At 38.0% G+C, this 18,687-nt stretch overlaps 1 protein-coding gene across 1 annotated transcript in view; it reads right to left on the reverse strand.

The window, feature by feature from the left end:
* LOC124613590 (serine/threonine-protein kinase mos) overlaps positions 1–18,687 on the reverse strand; it is a 133,682-nt gene that overhangs the window by 60,732 nt on the left and 54,263 nt on the right. The window contains exon 2 of the mRNA XM_047142305.1: positions 16,799–17,033. Within this exon, the coding sequence (XP_046998261.1) occupies positions 16,799–17,033 (235 nt within the window). The remainder of the gene's footprint in view (positions 1–16,798; positions 17,034–18,687) is intronic.

Raw genomic sequence — 18,687 nt, forward strand, 5'->3', positions numbered from 1 at the left:
TTCGTTCATTTCTCAGCGACCGTAAACAAAAAGTATCCATCAGACATATAGATGGTAAAGCACGAATAATCACAGAACATGTATCATCAGAAAGCCCAATCACGTACAGTGTACCACAAGGGTCGGTAATGGGACCCCTACTTTTCTTGTTATATATCAATGATTTGGATATACATATTGATTCCCACAAAGTAATACTGTTTGCTGATGACACAACAATATTGGTAAAAGCAGCAAAAAATGAAGATATACAAGAAGATGTAAACACAGTTACAAAACATCTAAGTAACTGGACAGCAGAAAATCTGTTGATAATAAACTACAACAAAACAGTGGCCTTAAATATCCATAACCACCAAAACACCACATTGATATATCCAGAAATAAAAATCGATCAACACCCTATTGCAAATGATGAGGCTACAAAATTTCTCGGCATCTGGATACAAAGAGACTTAAAATGGGACAAACACACAGAACAAATTAATGCCAAGCTGAGCACGGGCTATTATCTTCTTAGAATTCTCAAACAATGCATAAATGAACAGGCAATATTGTGTGCCTATTATGCATACTTCAATGCCCATCTCAAGTATGGACTCATATTCTGGGGAAATTCCCCAGCAGCTCAAGGGACATTCAGAATACAAAAAAGAGCCATTAGGATTATGACAGGGAGTGGTGCTCGACAGTCTTGCAAACCAATATTTAAAGCACTGAATATACTACCTCTACCGTGTATGTTTATTGTTGACACACTAATGTATGTAAAAAAGTTTATGATTGGAAATGATAATACTTTAAAAAACAAAGATATACATGAATATAATACTTGAATAAAATATAACTTGCATGTACCCCCAGCCAATACCAGTTTGTATCAGAAAGGTACGTGCTATCTGGGTATTAAACTCTATAATAGACTATCAAATAGTATAAAATGCTTGCAAAATATTAGTGCTTTTGAAAGATCTGTCAGAGAATATCTACGGTACCACTGTTTCTACTCAGTAAAGGAATACTTGGACCAGAATAACTGTTAAGAACTAAAGCTACTGTAATTTTTAACATTGTATCATTGTAAGAACTACAACTATTGAAATTGGTAGCATGTTGAAAAATGATTATTTAAATATGTATCATTTTGCACTTAGTAATAAGTCCAATATCATCCTGTACACTGTACTACATATGATCAAAGGACTCAATAAATAAAAAAATAAAACACATGCTGGTGACCTTGCAGGGGGAGGAGGTGGGGGGCAATGCTAGGACAGGGAAGGAGGGAAGGGGGTGAGAGAAAAACCATGCCAAAGACAATAGGCTCACACTACAGAAACAGTTTAGAAAGGCAGGATATATGCCAAGGTGGACCATAAAAAGGGTAGGGGAAACATGAGACAGAAGTGAAGTAGAATAGCAAAACCGAGGGAATAGCTGGGTAACCATGTAGGGGAAGTGTGAAATGGCAAATCAGAGATGAGAAATGCATGGCTGTAGATGCATGCAAGACTATGGGAAAGATCCTATCAGGAGCTTAAATGGCAAGCCAGTACTAAGCACAGGAGGAATAACTGAAAAGTGGAATGAATATAAACAATGTTACAGAAAGGTAAGAGGAAGCAGATGATGATGATGACATGGGAGATACTACAAGAAGAATCCGACAGGACACTGATTACAGTAAATCTCAATGAGGTCCAAGCAGTAGACAACAACCTGTCAGTATTATTGACATCCTTGGGAGAGCCAACCATGACAAGACTATTTCACCAGGTGCCTAAAGTATATGAGACAAGCAAAATGCTTACAGTTTTGAGAAGAATGTAATAACTTCAGATTCCAAAAAGAAAGATGCTGACAACATGTGAATACTACTGATCAAGCAATTTATGAAATGGTTGTTGCAAAATTCTGACACAGATTATTTACAGAAGAATAGAAAAACTGATTAAGGCTCAACTTGGAAAAAATTAGTTTGATTGCTGGAAAAATGTCAGCTGGGAATTAATCAAAGATAAATACTCATTTAGGCAGGGGGGTTGGAATTTTATGTTAAGAAAAGTGTGACAAGGAAAATTTGTACAAGACCATTAACTGGGGCAAAGGAATGAAAGGGGAGGTCACATGAGAGACTTTTGCGCAGAGCATAATCTGATTAGTAATAAAAACTTCCTTTAAGAATCATGGAAGATGACTGCATAGTCTGAAGACATCTGGAGACACTGGAAGATTCCAAATAGATTAAATAAAGGTGAGAGATTTAGAAACAAGATTTTAAATGAAAAATAATTTCCAGGAGCAGTTAGTTGTAGACTGAGCGTAACTGATTAGTTTTGGAAGGCAGATGAAAGCTGAAAAATTTGCATAAAGGTGGGTAATTTAAGCAAACTGACCAGAGTAAGCATAAAGAACCTGAGATTGTTGAGAGTTTCAAAAAGTGTACCAGACAAAAACTAACAAACAGAAGAAAGAAGATAATTAAGATAGCTTAGAGAGGTGGAACAGTGAAGACAGGAATGCAACAATTAGGCCTCTCTCTCTCTCTCTCTCTCTCTCTCTCTCTCTCTCTCTCGCAAGCTCTACCCTCCAATCTTCTCCTTGTGCAGACACTGAGTTACCTGCTGAAAGAGCTGCCTCATGCTATCACACTAGCCCCTCCTTGCCTTGTGTATCCTCCCTTACCTCTGTCCCAACCTCCATCTGTTTACGGAACTGCTCTCAAAAATCAATAATCAGTTTCATCAAGAGCTCGTAAGCTAGTGTGAATATTGTTTTCTGTTACACGTGTGTATGCACCACACAACGCTCCATTATTGCCTTTCCCTTATTTCACATGTTTTATGAATATTTTGGGAAAGAAGTTTCTCATCTACTGTACATTCGTGGGAAACTTCTTCCTATTTTCACCTTTTGGCATGTGCAGAGCTGTTTTGAGGCTCAATCAACACCAGCCACTCCAAGCTGAAAAAGGTGGCAGCTGCTCCAAAACTAAGAATTCTATACAGGATATGCAGTGCACATCTGAATTAGAAGTGATAACTGACATGAATGAAAGCGTATGATGGAAAAAGGGAGAGCAGAGGGTGCCAAATGGTAGGTTTTTAGGATAGAGAAATCCCTCCATAGGCCTGGTAAGACCTTTTCTGCTTCCAGGCAGGGTAACATTCATCATAGCAGTTCAGAGAAAGAAAATAATACATTATTATTCATCTACAGAGTGTCTATGGACTGGTCCCAGTAATAACAGACTTCTAAATTCTAGTTGGAATGTATGTCAAAAAAACAGTTGAACACCAGTGGTGGAGTTTTGTTTATAGCTATAAAGGATATTTAAGATGCAACGATGTTAGCACAGGCTGTGAATATGAATTTGCATGAAGCTTAGTGTTAAAGGTAAACCAAACATGGTCATCAAATTCTGTTCTAGATAGTCTGTGCAGGAGTAAACATTTGAGCAAAACTTGGAGACTACTTCATGTAAATTTCCTGGTCATGTTATACTATTAGATGGATATTTCAACTTGTCAGTTATAGACTGTAATACTCAAGTGATTAAGGTGCATTGTGGAGACATGAAAGCATTTGAAATTGTACTAAATGCCTTATCCAAAAATTGCATTGAGCAATTAATCATTGAACTGATTTGTGAAATAGTCATATTGGATCTCCTGAAGACAGACCTGAACTTTTCAACTCAGAGTAGAACAGGGAATCAGTGGTTACAAGGCCACTGCAGCATCACTGAAAACTGTTGTAAATAGGAGTACAAAGAAAGGTAGGAAAATCTTTCTGTTTAGCAAGAGCAACAAGAAACATTTCATATTACCTAGGTGGCCAGCGTGAAAACTTCATCTCCAGCACTAACAATATTCAGTATCAATAGACAAAGTACGAGAGCATTGTAATACACTTCGGACAGGTATGTGCCAAGCAAGTTGTGAGGGACAGAAAAGGCACACACCATGATTTGACAGCTATGTTAGAAAAATGCTATGAAACCAAAGGGACCTTCACTTTAAAGCCTTGTTGACAAATGAAAATTACTTACAGTCAAAATTAGAATAGAGAGACCTGTGTGTGATGCATTTGACATATTCAAAAGTAAACTTATGTCTTCCAACTTGACAGCAAAACCTAAGAAGTTTTGCTCTTTGTTAAATCAGTAAATTGATAGAGGCCATCTGACCAGACACACTGATTTGCACGGGCATTGAAACAGAGTACCGTGCAACACATAAAATGCTGAAATACTAGCAGTCTTTTCGAAAACTATTTCACAGAGCAAGTCCCTAGTGTAGTGCCTCCTTTAAACTGTTGCACCAAGGACAAAATGGCCGACATTGAAGAAAACCAACTGAAATTGCTGAATAGAGGAAGGGCATGGGACCTGATGGGATACCAATATTATACTAAATTGAACATTCAAAAAACCTGGCCTCTTCTAGCAGCAGCATACCAGTGGCCTCTAGAGGACTGAAGTGTTCTGATGATTGGAGAAAAGCACAGGTCATTTGTCTTTTCAAGAACAGTCATCAAACAGATGCATAAAACTATAGGCTTGTATATCTGATGCAGGTCTGTTGTTGAATTTTGGAACATGTTTTATGCTCATGTATTATGACATTTCTGAAGACCGAAAATCTTCTGTGTAGGAACCAACAGGGGTTCTGAAAACAACGATCTTGCAAAAACCCAGTTCACTACTTTCATCCGCAAGACCCAGGTGGCAGTAGCTACAGGTGCCCATGTAGATCCCACGTTCCTTGATTTCTGTAAGAAATTTGATGCAGTTCTGCACTGCAACCTAATGAACAAAAATGAGTATCCAGACTATCAGACAAATTGTGTGATTGATGCTGTAATTATGACCTTAGAGATTTTCCAAAGGTTTGACCTCACTAACAACTTTTACGTTTTTAGGAAGTTTATGAAGTTCAATTCCCATGTAGGAAGTACATTTTTGGCATGAAGATGTGTTGTTTTGGGTTAAGCAAAAATTTGTTTTGTCTGGCCAAGTGACCTTGTGTATCACAGCTTTTTTGCAGTCTGCAGTCCTTGCCTATTACATTTATTTGGAAAAATATAACAGCTTCATAATATACACACAATTACATGTCTATTTATTTTTCAACGTATATAAATGACATAGTAGACAATGTCTTAAATTCTGGGGGGCCTTTTGCAGCTGATGCTGTTGTATACAGAGGAGTCTCAATACTAGAAAATTGTACTGGAACACAGGAAGACCTGCAGAGAGAGGCAACTGATCCTCAATATAAACATATCTAATGCATCATGTTTAGAAAGGATGACTATTATATCATTACACAACTGCAGAAAAACCAATGGAAATAGTTATTTCCACAAACTATCTAGGGGTGTGTGTATAGAGCAATTTGAAATGGAATTATCATATAGAACTAATCACAGGAAAGGCAGATGACTGACGGATTCGTTGGAAGAATTCTCAGGAAATGTATTCCAACAAAGGAAGAAGCTTACAAAACTCTGATCCCACTAACACTTTAATATTGCTCATCTGTATGGGATAAGTACCAGATACGATTGATAGGAGAAAGAGAGATGAACCAAAGAGCAGTGTGTTTCATTATAGATTCATGTAGTAAGCACTGAAGTGTCACGGAGATTATCAACCAACTCCAGTGGCAGACATTGCAAGAGAGGTGTGCTGTGGTTTACTGTTAAAGATCCAAGAGCATGCATTCTTATGAGCGTCAACAAGTATATTGCTTCCTCCGATGTATGGCTCATGAAAAGACTGGGAAGATAAAATTAGAAAGATCTGAGCCCATGCATGGGCTCACCAGCGATCACTCTTCCTGGAAACCAGGAGTAACAGAAAATGTGGGATTTGACAGTGGTGCGCAAAGTACCCTCCGCCAAGCATCACAAGATGGCTTGTGGAGTATACACGTGGATGATGCAAATTCTCTTAACTCCCTTTTCACATTATAGTAGTACCTTTGGTCTGGCCCTTTGTCAATCATTGCCTTTTTTCTCCCAGTAAATACACATAAATGAAATATGAGGGCTGTGAGTGTTGTCAAATAGTGACTTTCTAATAAAAAAATATATGTATTGTCAAAATGTTCATAACATCTCTGCATGTGATTAAGCCCTTGCTGAAGTTGGGTGTACTGTACAGTTCCACTCTAATTGTGCATTCAGCAAATTTCCTACCTTCCAATAAGTTGGTTGGACAAAAATAGTCATTTTAGAGAGTAGTGTCATGTTGCACAGACACTTTACTGATATTGATATTCCCTCACACTTTCCACTTCCTCCTAAGTTTAAAAGGAAGAAGCTATTTTCAAATGTTCCTTCTTCCATTTAATCATAGCGAATGCTCTAAAAAATATTATACATATCCAGACATTCACATTTCTTGTGCTGATTCCAGGAGGGTATGGTTACTGCCAAGTCTCTCATTCATATCATTGTGAGGAATTTTATTTGATTTAGTAAGCTTCTCAGATGTCTGTTTAGACACAGCCCTAAATATCTAATGAAAGTGTTTATGACAGGTGCCCAGAGGTTGCCCACTGATGACAGCTACCTTTCCAACCATCCACCTCATCAGTACCCAACTGAACTTGAAAATGAAACTTTTTAAATATAAGATTGAAGCATCCCTGTGATCTGGACTATGTTACACTATAGTTCAATTCTTTTATCTTGGAGGCTCGCGCATGCCCACCCAGACGCTGGAGATTGCTGCGTTGCCAGTTGCACACAACGCACGCGCCAATAGAAGCAGCGCCATAGTATAGCATAGTTCGCAAGCTTACGTGTAGGGGGGAGCGCGCAGTTCATGAAGTAAAGCCACCACGGCCGCACTAACCCTTTCGCTGCTACAAAGACGTGCTCCCTACATTCCGCGCTGTGGGCGATTTTGTCACTGCACTGCTCGCCTGTGCAGACACATTGTGTTCTGACTGCTTTGACACTCTTTATCATTCGATTCCACAAAAACTATTTGGCTCAAAAATTAGATTTTTACCTATCTTCTTGACTGATACCTTCCCCCCATAAATGACTTAATTTTGTTTCGATGTTCAATGCAGTTATTATGCAGCATTAAATATAGTAAACCTTTGCATGAAATTTTGAAGAGTTTGCAGAGGTAAAAGTCCATAGAGTATACTTTCCGTATGGTCGATTTTAGTTGCCACAATGTTGAGAATGAAATGTGGACAAGATACCTATATATTTCATTTAATTTAAGTACTACATAAGTGTCCTATGTAATATTGAGAAATATTCCACCTTTCGCGACTGTAACAAAAGTTTTACTTGCACTGGGCACGTTTGGCTTTATTTTAAAGCACTTCAATCAATCAAAAGGAAGTAGACAAAATACATTAAACAAAACTGTGGACTTACAAAAACATTAGGACTTGAATATACCGTCTGTCATTGAAGTGCTCAGAGCTATGTCAAATATAATTTTGTGTGTGGCACACACAAACAGCATTTATTTGCTAAAACACTGATGAGCCAACACAAACGTTGAATATTGTGCTACCGCAGCACAAAACTACGAATGGTGACTTGGCAATGGAGGACACAAAATACAGTCCTCTTATGATGCTTCAAAAGAGAGAAACGCGTCTGGTCTAAATAAGTCGCTTATTACAGTTGCAGAAGAGGGATATATTTCAATACCATTGGTAAAACTGTGACTGTGGAACAAAATCAAGAAACAGAACATGAATACCATTGTGTATGTGCCATACCTCTCACCGATGGAAGTGCTTTAAAATAAAGCCAAACGCGCCGTGTGTATATAAAACTTTTATTACAGTCGCGAAAGACGGAATATTTCTCAATATTACATACGACACCTATGTGGTACTTAAATTAAATGAGATATTGTTATACAGTAAATATTATATGAAATTTAGGTATCTTGTCCACATTTCATTCTCAACATTGTGGCAACTAAAATCGCCCATACGGAAAGTATACGCTATGGACTTTTACCTCTGCAAACTCTTCAAAATTTCGTGCAATGTTTGACTACATTTAATGCTGCACATCAAAACAAAATTAAGTCATTTATGGGGGGGAAGGTATCAGGCAAGAAGACGTGTAAAAATCAAATTTTTTGGCCAAATAGTTTTTGTGAAATCGAATGATAAGTGTGTCGTAGCAGTGGGAACACCATGTGTCTGCACAGGCGAGCAGTGCAGTGATGACAAAATCGCGCACAGCGTGGAATGCGGCGAGCACGTGTCTGCAGCAGCGAAAAAGTTAATGAAGAGGCAAAGCACTAGAAATTTCATTCAAATGAATAAAATTCGTTAAGTAAGGCACTCCAATATTGTTTTTAAATAAAGAAAATATTAAGCGCCACACAAGGTTTGAACTCATAACCTTTCACTTGGCAGCCCGACACCTTAACCATTCCGCTACCTCAGCTCACCGAACAGTGTAACTCCATAAGGACTTTAACACCTCACGCAACTACTTATAAACACTGTTGGTATGACTATGAATTACTCACACTTCGTCGAAGTACAATAGGAAATAAACAATTACCGCTGTTCTTTATTGCAAAAAAGCAGTTCGTGAGATTGAAACAAACACCTTTCCTTGCTATCGCCTGAATTAGGAGTCTTATTGCTTGTTTGGTTTAATTAATTAATAGAATATGAAGCAATTGGTATAAAGAATGCTTTTTCCAAACTTTCTGTAAAAGAAAGTCTGCTATCAAGACATTGCTTTTGTTCTATCACTTTATTTATGACTGAACGTTTCTAAACCTGAAGACACTCGTCCGTGCTCTGCACTGCTGTCGAGATCTGGCAACGTCGTTCTCTGTTCATTGGCTGACTGTGTTTTGTGACATCAGATGCGCAGAACGACCCTAAACTCGGCCGCCAAGATATATGACGCGCACTTTAGCGGAGATAAGGTGTTAACAGTGCTCATAGCATTCTAAAAAGCGTTATCCTTGCCTCATGGATCATCCTAAATGATAAATGCCACAGGAAACTCATCCAGTCAAAGAATAATATGGGATGGCCCACCCAGTGTGTAGGAGTTGTGGACTGGGTAGCAGTACTTAAACCGTATACACTGTTCAACAACCACTGCGAGTTGTGTTAAAGTGCGCGTCATATATCTTGGCGGCCGAGTTTAGGGTCGTTCTGCGCATCTGATGTCACAAAACACAGTCAGCCAATGAACAGAGAACGACGTTGCCAGATCTCGACAGCAGTGCAGAGCACGGACGAGTGTCTTCAGGTTTAGAAACGTTCAGTCATAAATAAAGTGATAGAACAAAAGCAATGTCTTGATAGCAGACTTTCTTTTACAGAAAGTTTGGAAAAAGCATTCTTTATACCAATTGCTTCATATTCTATTAATTAATTAAACCAAACAAGCAATAAGACTCCTAATTCAGGCGATAGCAAGGAAAGGTGTTTGTTTCAATCTCACGAACTGCTTTTTTGCAATAAAGAACAGCGGTAATTGTTTATTTCCTATTGTACTTCGACGAAGTGTGAGTAATTCATAGTCATACCAACAGTGTTTATAAGTAGTTGCGTGAGGTGTTAAAGTCCTTATGGAGTTACACTGTTCGGTGAGCTGAGGTAGCGGAATGGTTAAGGTGTCGGGCTGCCAAGTGAAAGGTTATGAGTTCAAACCTTGTGTGGCGCTTAATATTTTCTTTATTTAAAAACAATATTGGAGTGCCTTACTTAACGAATTTTATTCATTTGAATGAAATTTCTAGTGCTTTGCCTCTTCATTAACTTTTTCGCTGCTGCAGACACGTGCTCCCCGCATTCCGCGCTGTGCGCGATTTTGTCATCACTGCACTTCTCGCCTGTGCAGACACATGGTGTTCCCACTGCTTTGACACACTTATCATTCGATTTCACAAAAACTATTTGGCCAAAAAATTTGATTTTTACACGTCTTCTTGCCTGATACCTTCCCCCCCATAAATGACTTAATTTTGTTTTGATGTGCAGCATTAAATGTAGTCAAACATTGCACGAAATTTTGAAGAGTTTGCAGAGGTAAAAGTCCATAGCGTATACTTTCCGTATGGGCAATTTTAGTTGCCACAATGTTGAGAATGAAATGTGGACAAGATACCTAAATTTCATATAATATTTACTGTATAACAATATCTCATTTAATTTAAGTACCACATAGGTGTCGTATGTAATATTGAGAAATATTCCGTCTTTCGCGACTGTAATAAAAGTTTTATATACACACGGCGCGTTTGGCTTTATTTTAAAGCACTTCCATCGGTGAGAGGTATGGCACATACACAATGGTATTCATGTTCTGTTTCTTGATTTTGTTCCACAGTCACAGTTTTACCAATGGTATTGAAATATATCCCTCTTCTGCAACTGTAATAAGCGACTTATTTAGACCAGACGCGTTTCTCTCTTTTGAAGCATCATAAGAGGACTGTATTTTGTGTCCTCCATTGCCAAGTCACCATTCGTAGTTTTGTGCTGCGGTAGCACAATATTCAACGTTTGTGTTGGCTCATCAGTGTTTTAGCAAATAAATGCTGTTTGTGTGTGCCACACACAAAATTATATTTGACATAGCTCTGAGCACTTCAATGACAGACGGTATATTCAAGTCCTAATGTTTTTGTAAGTCCACAGTTTTGTTTAATGTATTTTGTCTACTTCCTTTTGATTGATTGAAGTGCTTTAAAATAAAGCCAAACGTGCCCAGTGTAAGTAAAACTTATGTTACAGTCGCGAAAGGTGGAATATTTCTCAATATTACATAGGATATTACATAGGACACTTATGTAGTACTTAAATTAAATGAAATATATAGGTATCTTGTCCACATTTCATTCTCAACATTGTGGCAACTAAAATCGACCATACGGAAAGTATACTCTATGGACTTTTACCTCTGCAAACTCTTCAAAATTTCATGCAAAGGTTTACTATATTTAATGCTGCATAATAACTGCATTGAACATCGAAACAAAATTAAGTCATTTATGGGGGGAAGGTATCAGTCAAGAAGATAGGTAAAAATCTAATTTTTGAGCCAAATAGTTTTTGTGGAATCGAATGATAAAGAGTGTCAAAGCAGTCAGAACACAATGTGTCTGCACAGGCGAGCAGTGCAGTGACAAAATCGCCCACAGCGTGGAATGTAGGGAGCACGTCTTTGTAGCAGCGAAAGGGTTAGTGCGGCCGTGGTGGCTTTACTTCATGAACTGCGCGCTCCCCCCTACACGTAAGCTTGCGAATTATGCTATACTACGGCGCTGCTTCTATTGGCGTGTGCGTCGTGTGCAACTGGCAACGCAGCAATCTCCAGCGTCTGGGCGGGCATGCGCGAGCCGCCAAGATAAAAGAATTGAACTATAGTTCCTTCCTCCACTTTCAAATGGCCCCTATCATGTTCTAACCATTTAATAATTTAGATAGAATCTAACAATGGAAAATCCAGGATGGAATTTAACAATATAATGTAAAAAGGGCAGTTGCTACTCACCATATAGCAGAATGTCCTATCATAGTAGGTTAAAAAAAAAAAAAAAAACACTTGGGGCTTTTGGTCAATAAGGCCTTCGTCAAAAGTACACAAAACACCACACACACACACACACACACACACACACACACACACACACACACACACACACAACTGACATACAGTATTATTCTTTTGCCCCAAATTCTTAAATATGTTGAAGGCTTAGCCTGGCTCAGTTTAGTATGTGTGCAATTCATGAAATTAGCAGCTCTGCTGCATAATGCCCAAGTATTTGTATCAACTGTCAGTTATGTCTGTTTTCCTTGGAAATTAAAAATACAATTGTGTTAGGATAATATAACAAAATTTATGAAAGAGTGCTCTTGTGAGGTTTAAGTTATCTGTGTTCGAACTGGTTTGATAAATACTCCATCTATTTCTGTCTTGTGCTGATCTTTTCATCCCTATCTAACTATTACATACAACATTGTCTGTATTCTGTTTTGTGTAATCTCACCTAGCAGCTTCTCCTATTTTTCCCTCTATTGCTCCTTCAAGCACCAAGTTAACTATTTCTGGATGTTGTAGCAGATGTCTCCCTAACCCCCAATCCTTTTGGTAATGGCCTTCCATGTACTACTTCTGCCATCTATTCTTTTTATAATTTTGCTGTTTTCATACTTCATCTGTCCACATTCTTTAATAGCACCTCATTTCAAATGCTTGCAGGTTGTTCTTTCTTTTCTAACCAGCTAAACTAAGTTTTTTTTAAACATTTTACTTGTGTAAACCCATCAAGGGAACATTTTCCAGTGGGCTGGAACGTTGAAGTTAATCTATTGCATGAGAAAGGAATAAGAATAACAAACTTCTGGTTAATTTCAATTTTGCAGAATTCTCAAAAATCTTTGGTAAGTTAATATATAGGAAGCTTCATAACTGCCTACTTACAAGTAACATCGCTAAAGTCAGTTTGTATTTCTGATGGACAGTTGTATTAGGAAGGCAGACGAAACAATGGAGCTTAGCAAGAAACAGCCCTGTATTAACCTACCAGGCTTCATCTGAATGGGAACTAATTGCATGTAGTGTCCCGTAAAGTTCCCTCTTAGGACCTTTACTTTCTCTTGTGTATAACAGTGACCTTTCAGCAAAAATGGTAATAGAGGCTAAGTTCATTTGCTTTGCACATCGAATGATTATTGCAATGAAAGGCAAATCAAATTTAGTTATAGAAAGGACTGTTAATAAAAAATTTATGGAAATTAATAAATGGTTTTAACCTATTCAGTGTCAGTAACCTTACAAAAATTTCTATATTCAGTTGAAAACCTTCAAGAGGTTTCTGCCAAATGTATGTACAAAATGTGAGGACATGCTGATAGATGAAGTAGAGAGGTTTTAATTGAGATTAAAACTTGACAGTTAATTCAGTTAGGAGCAGCATACAATAGAACTGATGAAATGCCTACAAAAATTGGCGTGGAATGTGAATTATGTCACACATAGGCAAAGTAAAAATAAAATATCTGGCCTTCATTTGTTTGTTTCCATGTCTTACAGTGCGATACCATATTTCGGGGAAACTCTAAGTGAAACCAAAATGTTCCAGATATACAAACCACGAATTCTCAATACATGTATTGAAATTTGTCATAAGAAAGACATCTCTCTTTCACTCAATAGCTCAGTTTATTGAGTTAACATCAGATGTAGGAAAAACTGTTGTGAAGACAAAGTTCCTCATTTTAGTCTACAAAGTGTCCATTGTTTAGGCCAACAATCTAAGTAGTAAAACAGCCATCATTAAAAATTTAACTACAAATAAAGCACAGTTTAACAAGAGCCTAAATGGTTTATTGGTCACTAACCTCTCCTATCCTATTGATGAACTGCTTTTAGTCATATTTATAAATGACCTTCCACTCTGTACCACTACAGTGAGCAAGTCCATCCTCTTGGCAGATGATAGGCCTACTTCTCTCCTAGCAGATAAAACAGCAAGGAAAAATCTGAAAACTTCTGGCAATATAGTGTATTTAATGATATCCTCAGCTGCTTTAACTGTAACAGACTCTCTGCAGATCTCTCCTCCCCCCCCCCCCCTCTCTCTCTCTCTCTCTCTCTCTCTCTCTCTCTCTCTCTCTCTCTCTCTCTCTGTGTGTGTGTGTGTGTGTGTGTGTGTGTGTGTGTGTGTGTGTGTGTGTGTGTGTGTGTGTGTCAGAACTTTAATAGTGGTAACTATTTATTTACAGCTCGTACAAAATAGATACATGTTTTAAAGTTTTATTGACCTTCAAAATAGTCACCAGCATTGTGTATAACCTGTTGCCAGCGATGTGGAAGTCTTAGGATACTCTTAGCAGTAGCAGTTGTGTTGACATTTTGAGCAGCGTGGTCTGTTGCCCGATGAATTTGTAGCAGTTCTAAACCAAGCGCCTTGAAGAGTTTCCTTCAGTTTAGAAACCGAGTTGAACTCACGAGGGCTTAAGTCAGGAGAGTGTAGTAGGTGTTATAGCACTTAGCAGCCTTATCAGTCAAACAAATCAGTAACAGCTTACACTGTACGCGCTTTAGCATTGTCCTGCAAAATTATGGTCAGGTCCTGCAGAAAGTGTCATCACTTCTGTGTCTATGCTGTTCATTTTTTGAACACAACCTACGACCAGCTGAGAGACAGAAGTGATGACACTTTCTGCCGGACCTGACCATCATTTTGCAGGACACTGCCCAAGCATGTACCGAGCAAGCTGTTACTGATTACTTTGACTGATAGGGATGCTAAGTGCTATACCACCTACTGGACTCCCTGACTAAAGCCCTAGTGAGCTCAACTCGATTTCTAAACTGAAGGAAACACTTCACGACATTCGCTTCAGAACTGCTACAAATTCGACGGGCAATAGACCGCACCGCTCGAACTGTCAACACAACTAGCACTGCTAAGAGTATCCTACGACTTCCTCATTGCTGGCACCCGGTTATACACAATGCTGGTCACTACTTTGAAGGTCAGTAAAACTTTGAAACACGTATATTTTGTACGAGCTGGAAATAAATAGTTACTGCTATTAAAGTTCCAACCCTCGTATTAAGATGTTACTAATACAAGTGTCTTATAGGGTAGTTGTAAATATTAATTCCGATTTCTTTCCATAGTATGTACGATTTTATTGTCATGTATTATGATGTAAATTAATTGATACGAATATTATTGAGAATCTACCATATTGTGCTCTATTGTAACCATTAACACGAATTTTATGAAAATCCTTCAAGGTAAATATTGTAAGAAGCACTGCCTCATCCCTTACCCTAGCAACTATAATGCTATTAGGATCAACAGTGCTTGCAATAAAATAATTAGCAGTACGAGTCAATACATATATTTTTAGCTGCATCACGTAACATCAATATTTTTTTAACAGCTGCCTTTGACACACCTTCAGTGCAGCAATTCTTGTGTATTGTTTTTTATTGTATGATGCTTTTCTACAACACCCTTCACATGAACTCAAGCACTTTAGTACATATACAGTTAAATGTTTGTTGTTAACTTTTTGATTAATGAGCAAATGAAAAAATGTGTAATTTGTTTTATTCATATCCCAGAGTAACACCTCATTATGATCTGTAGAAGGGACACTAATGTATCAGTTCTTTCGTAAATATGTATTGGATATTTTTGTCTTCCTGTCATGTTCCACATCTAGGTTCTCTCTTTACAATGGATCTACACAACAAATGGTACACAATTTAACCTAGCTGAAGTCTTTAAACAAAAGTTTTCTTGTAAAACAGATTTGCAGCCCACCGCCTCATATAGATACACATGCACGCACACAGCACATATATATATATAGTTATAATAGAGGGAAACATTCCACGTAGGAAAAATATATCTAAAAACAAAGATGATGTGACTTACCAAATGAAAGTGCTGGCAGGTCAACAGACACACAAACAAACACAAACATACACACAAAATTCTAGCTTTCGCAACCAATGGTTGGCTCGTCAGGAAAGAGGGAAGGAGAAGGAAAGACAAAAGGATATGGGTTTTAAGGGAGAGGGTAAGGAGTCATTCCAATCCTGGGAGCGGAAAGACTTACCTTAGGGGGAAAAAAGGACAGGTATACACTCGCACACACACACATATCCATCCACACATACACAGACACAAGCAGACATTTTGTGTCTGTGTATGTGTGGATGGATATGTGTGTGTGTGCGAGTGTATACCTGTCCTTTTTTCCCCCTAAGGTAAGTCTTTCCGCTCCCGGGATTGGAATGACTCCTTACCCTCTCCCTTAAAACCCATATCCTTTTGTCTTTCCTTCTCCTTCCCTCTTTCCTGACGAGCCAACCATTGGTTGCGAAAGCTAGAATTTTGTGTGTATGTTTGTGTTTGTTTGTGTGTCTATCGACCTGCCAGCGCTTTTGTTTGGTAAGTTTCATCATCTTTCTTTTTAGATATATATATATATATATATATATATATATATACGGATATCATGGAAGACTGCAAATGTAATAAAATATAAGCAACAAACACCACGTAACTGACTATTCATCAACAAGCATTATTATCCAGAATGATATTTTCACTCTGCAGCGGAGTGTGCGCTGATATGAATCTTCCTGGCAGATTAAAACTGTGTGCCAGACCGAGACCCGAACTCGGGACCTTTGCCTTTCGCGGGCAAGTGCTCTACCAACTGAGCTGGAAGGTAGGACATGAGGTACTGGCAGAAGTAAAGCTGTGAGGACGAGGCGCAAGTCGTGCTTGGGTAGCTCAGTTGGTAGAGCACTTGCCTGCGAAAGGCAAAGGTCTCGAGTTCGAGTTTCAAGTATCATTATGTCCATCAGTAGTATGTGGTACAAGTTGAGAATTTGGGTCTGACGGGAGATGTACTAGGGTAGGCTAGGTGTGCTAGGGTAGGCTGTGCGGTTGCGGTGACCACTGAGTCAAGATGGCATAGTGCTCATTGCATTTGCCTAGTAAGCAGGACACGTGGGATCGAATCCTGACCTGGCAAAAATTTTCAACTTGCCCCATCGATATAAATCGATGCCCACTGGCAGGGAATGTCTTTCTTTGTGACTTGGATGTGAATTGCAGAGTAGAGATGTACATGTGTATGTAATGGCTAGTAGCAAAGGAATTTATATAAAATTGCAACTGTAAGTGCAGTATTGTGACGAAGCGCTCATAATGTTACACTATGGATGTATTTGTAAGGTTGGGAACTATTTTACAAGTTAAATGAAAATTATTGGGTTTATTGCTTACCTTATCTTTCTTGCCTCAGTAATGGGATATTGTGGATCATCCAAGAGTTTTTGAAGTTCCGTACCACAACATTTTTCCATTAAAACTATTCCAAACTGTTTATTGGGATTTATAACTTTAATTATGTGTATTATATTAGGATGGCATAGACCCATACCATTTGATTCATTTTCAAGTGTGAAACTTGCATCTGGATGTCTTTGTTTGTCCACTAGTTTTGCTGCAATGTAGTTTCCTGTAAATAAATGTATCCCATTTAGTTGGATACAGTACAGGGCTATTGCTTTTAGATTAAAAATTATTTGTTAACATGGGCACTCATACTAAATAGAAGGAATTAATTTACCCACTGTTAGAGTATTTACTGGTCAAAAGTATCTGCAATAGTTGAATAAACTACCACTACTGCAATATTGGTGTTGTGAAAAACAGTAAGAGAGGCTTATCTCATCATTTATTTAAATTTAAATGTCAGTACAAATATCCTAAGTAGACAGGAAGTTCACATTTGTTTGTGTGGCCATCTTCCACAGCAAGCATATAAATACTTGTTTTGCAGATCAAACTGCCTTTTCCTGCTGCTATTTATTTTATTTAATCCACACACGTTTCACCTTCTACTGTTTTAAGGCATCATCAGTGAGATCTATAATGATACAATTTTGTTGGTTACAGATTATCAAACAGTTCACTTCGCAATTTTTTGTAAAAAATGTAATTACTTACGATTTGCTGATTTGCGTTCCCTCACATCTGGTCTGGAGGTCACACTATCAGTTATAAAAGTGACAGTGTGACCTCCAGACCAGATGTGAGGAAACGCAAATCAGCAAATCGTAAGCAATTACATTTTTTACAAAAAAAATCACGAAGTGAACCGTTTGATAATCTGTAACCAACAAAATTGTATCATAGATCCCACTGATGATGTCTTAAAACAGTACAAGGTGAAACACGTATGGATTAAATAAAATAAATAGCAGCAGGAAAAGGCAGTTTGATTTGCAAAACAAGTATAGAAAGGAAGTTATTTACACAAACTGAGATGAGTTCAAACATTCTGTACACCAAGAACAAAAATGTCAGGTCTAATCATGGTGAAATGTTCTCAATAAAACAATACTAAATATCATCTTGTAAATATTCCACTGTCTCAGTAGTGGCTTTAAAGGAAGCTAAACCAGCTTACATATAAAATTGCAGATACTTTTGATTTTTTGGTTGAAATTAAAATCTGCTGAGGAAGAAATTTAAGCTGTATGTGAAATTAATTGGGGAAGACTCAGTAGTCATTGGGACAAACTTTTAATTGCATCTGTCTACCTATTACCATAATTGCAATCATTTAGAGCCAAAAACTTTTGACAAAACTTTCAATTGCTAGTACATATACTAACCTAACACCCTGTCACCATCAGAGGAAACTTTAATCGTCAAAAACAAAAATTGTACAAATTTCTAAGAGGCGGACACGACAAGGTGTCCTGTGGAACATTATTGAATGCCTTCTTTGAAAACCACATAGAACAGATAGTTTGTGAGACCACCCATGATGGAATTATATTGGACCTAAGGATAACAAATACACGTAACCTCTTTGAGGATGTCCACATTTAAACTTATCAGTGATCATGAGGCTGTTGTAGCAACAACAATTATCTAAGTGCAAAGGGCAACTAAAACAGGATTTTATGGAAGATCAAGCAACATTTGGAACTGTATTGTGGAGTCCCTATAAAGGGAGAATGCAGCATGTTATCTTGGATGATTAATCATTGGTAGATGCAGAATAGATTTCAGACATGACCTGTGGAAGTGGGCTGGGATCATTCACGTATATACCTTACATTAATGACCTTGCTGACAATATTATCAGAAATCCCATGCAT

Source organism: Schistocerca americana, chromosome 4 (genome assembly GCF_021461395.2).
Source record: "Schistocerca americana isolate TAMUIC-IGC-003095 chromosome 4, iqSchAmer2.1, whole genome shotgun sequence".
Taxonomy (NCBI): Eukaryota; Metazoa; Arthropoda; class Insecta; order Orthoptera; family Acrididae; genus Schistocerca; species Schistocerca americana.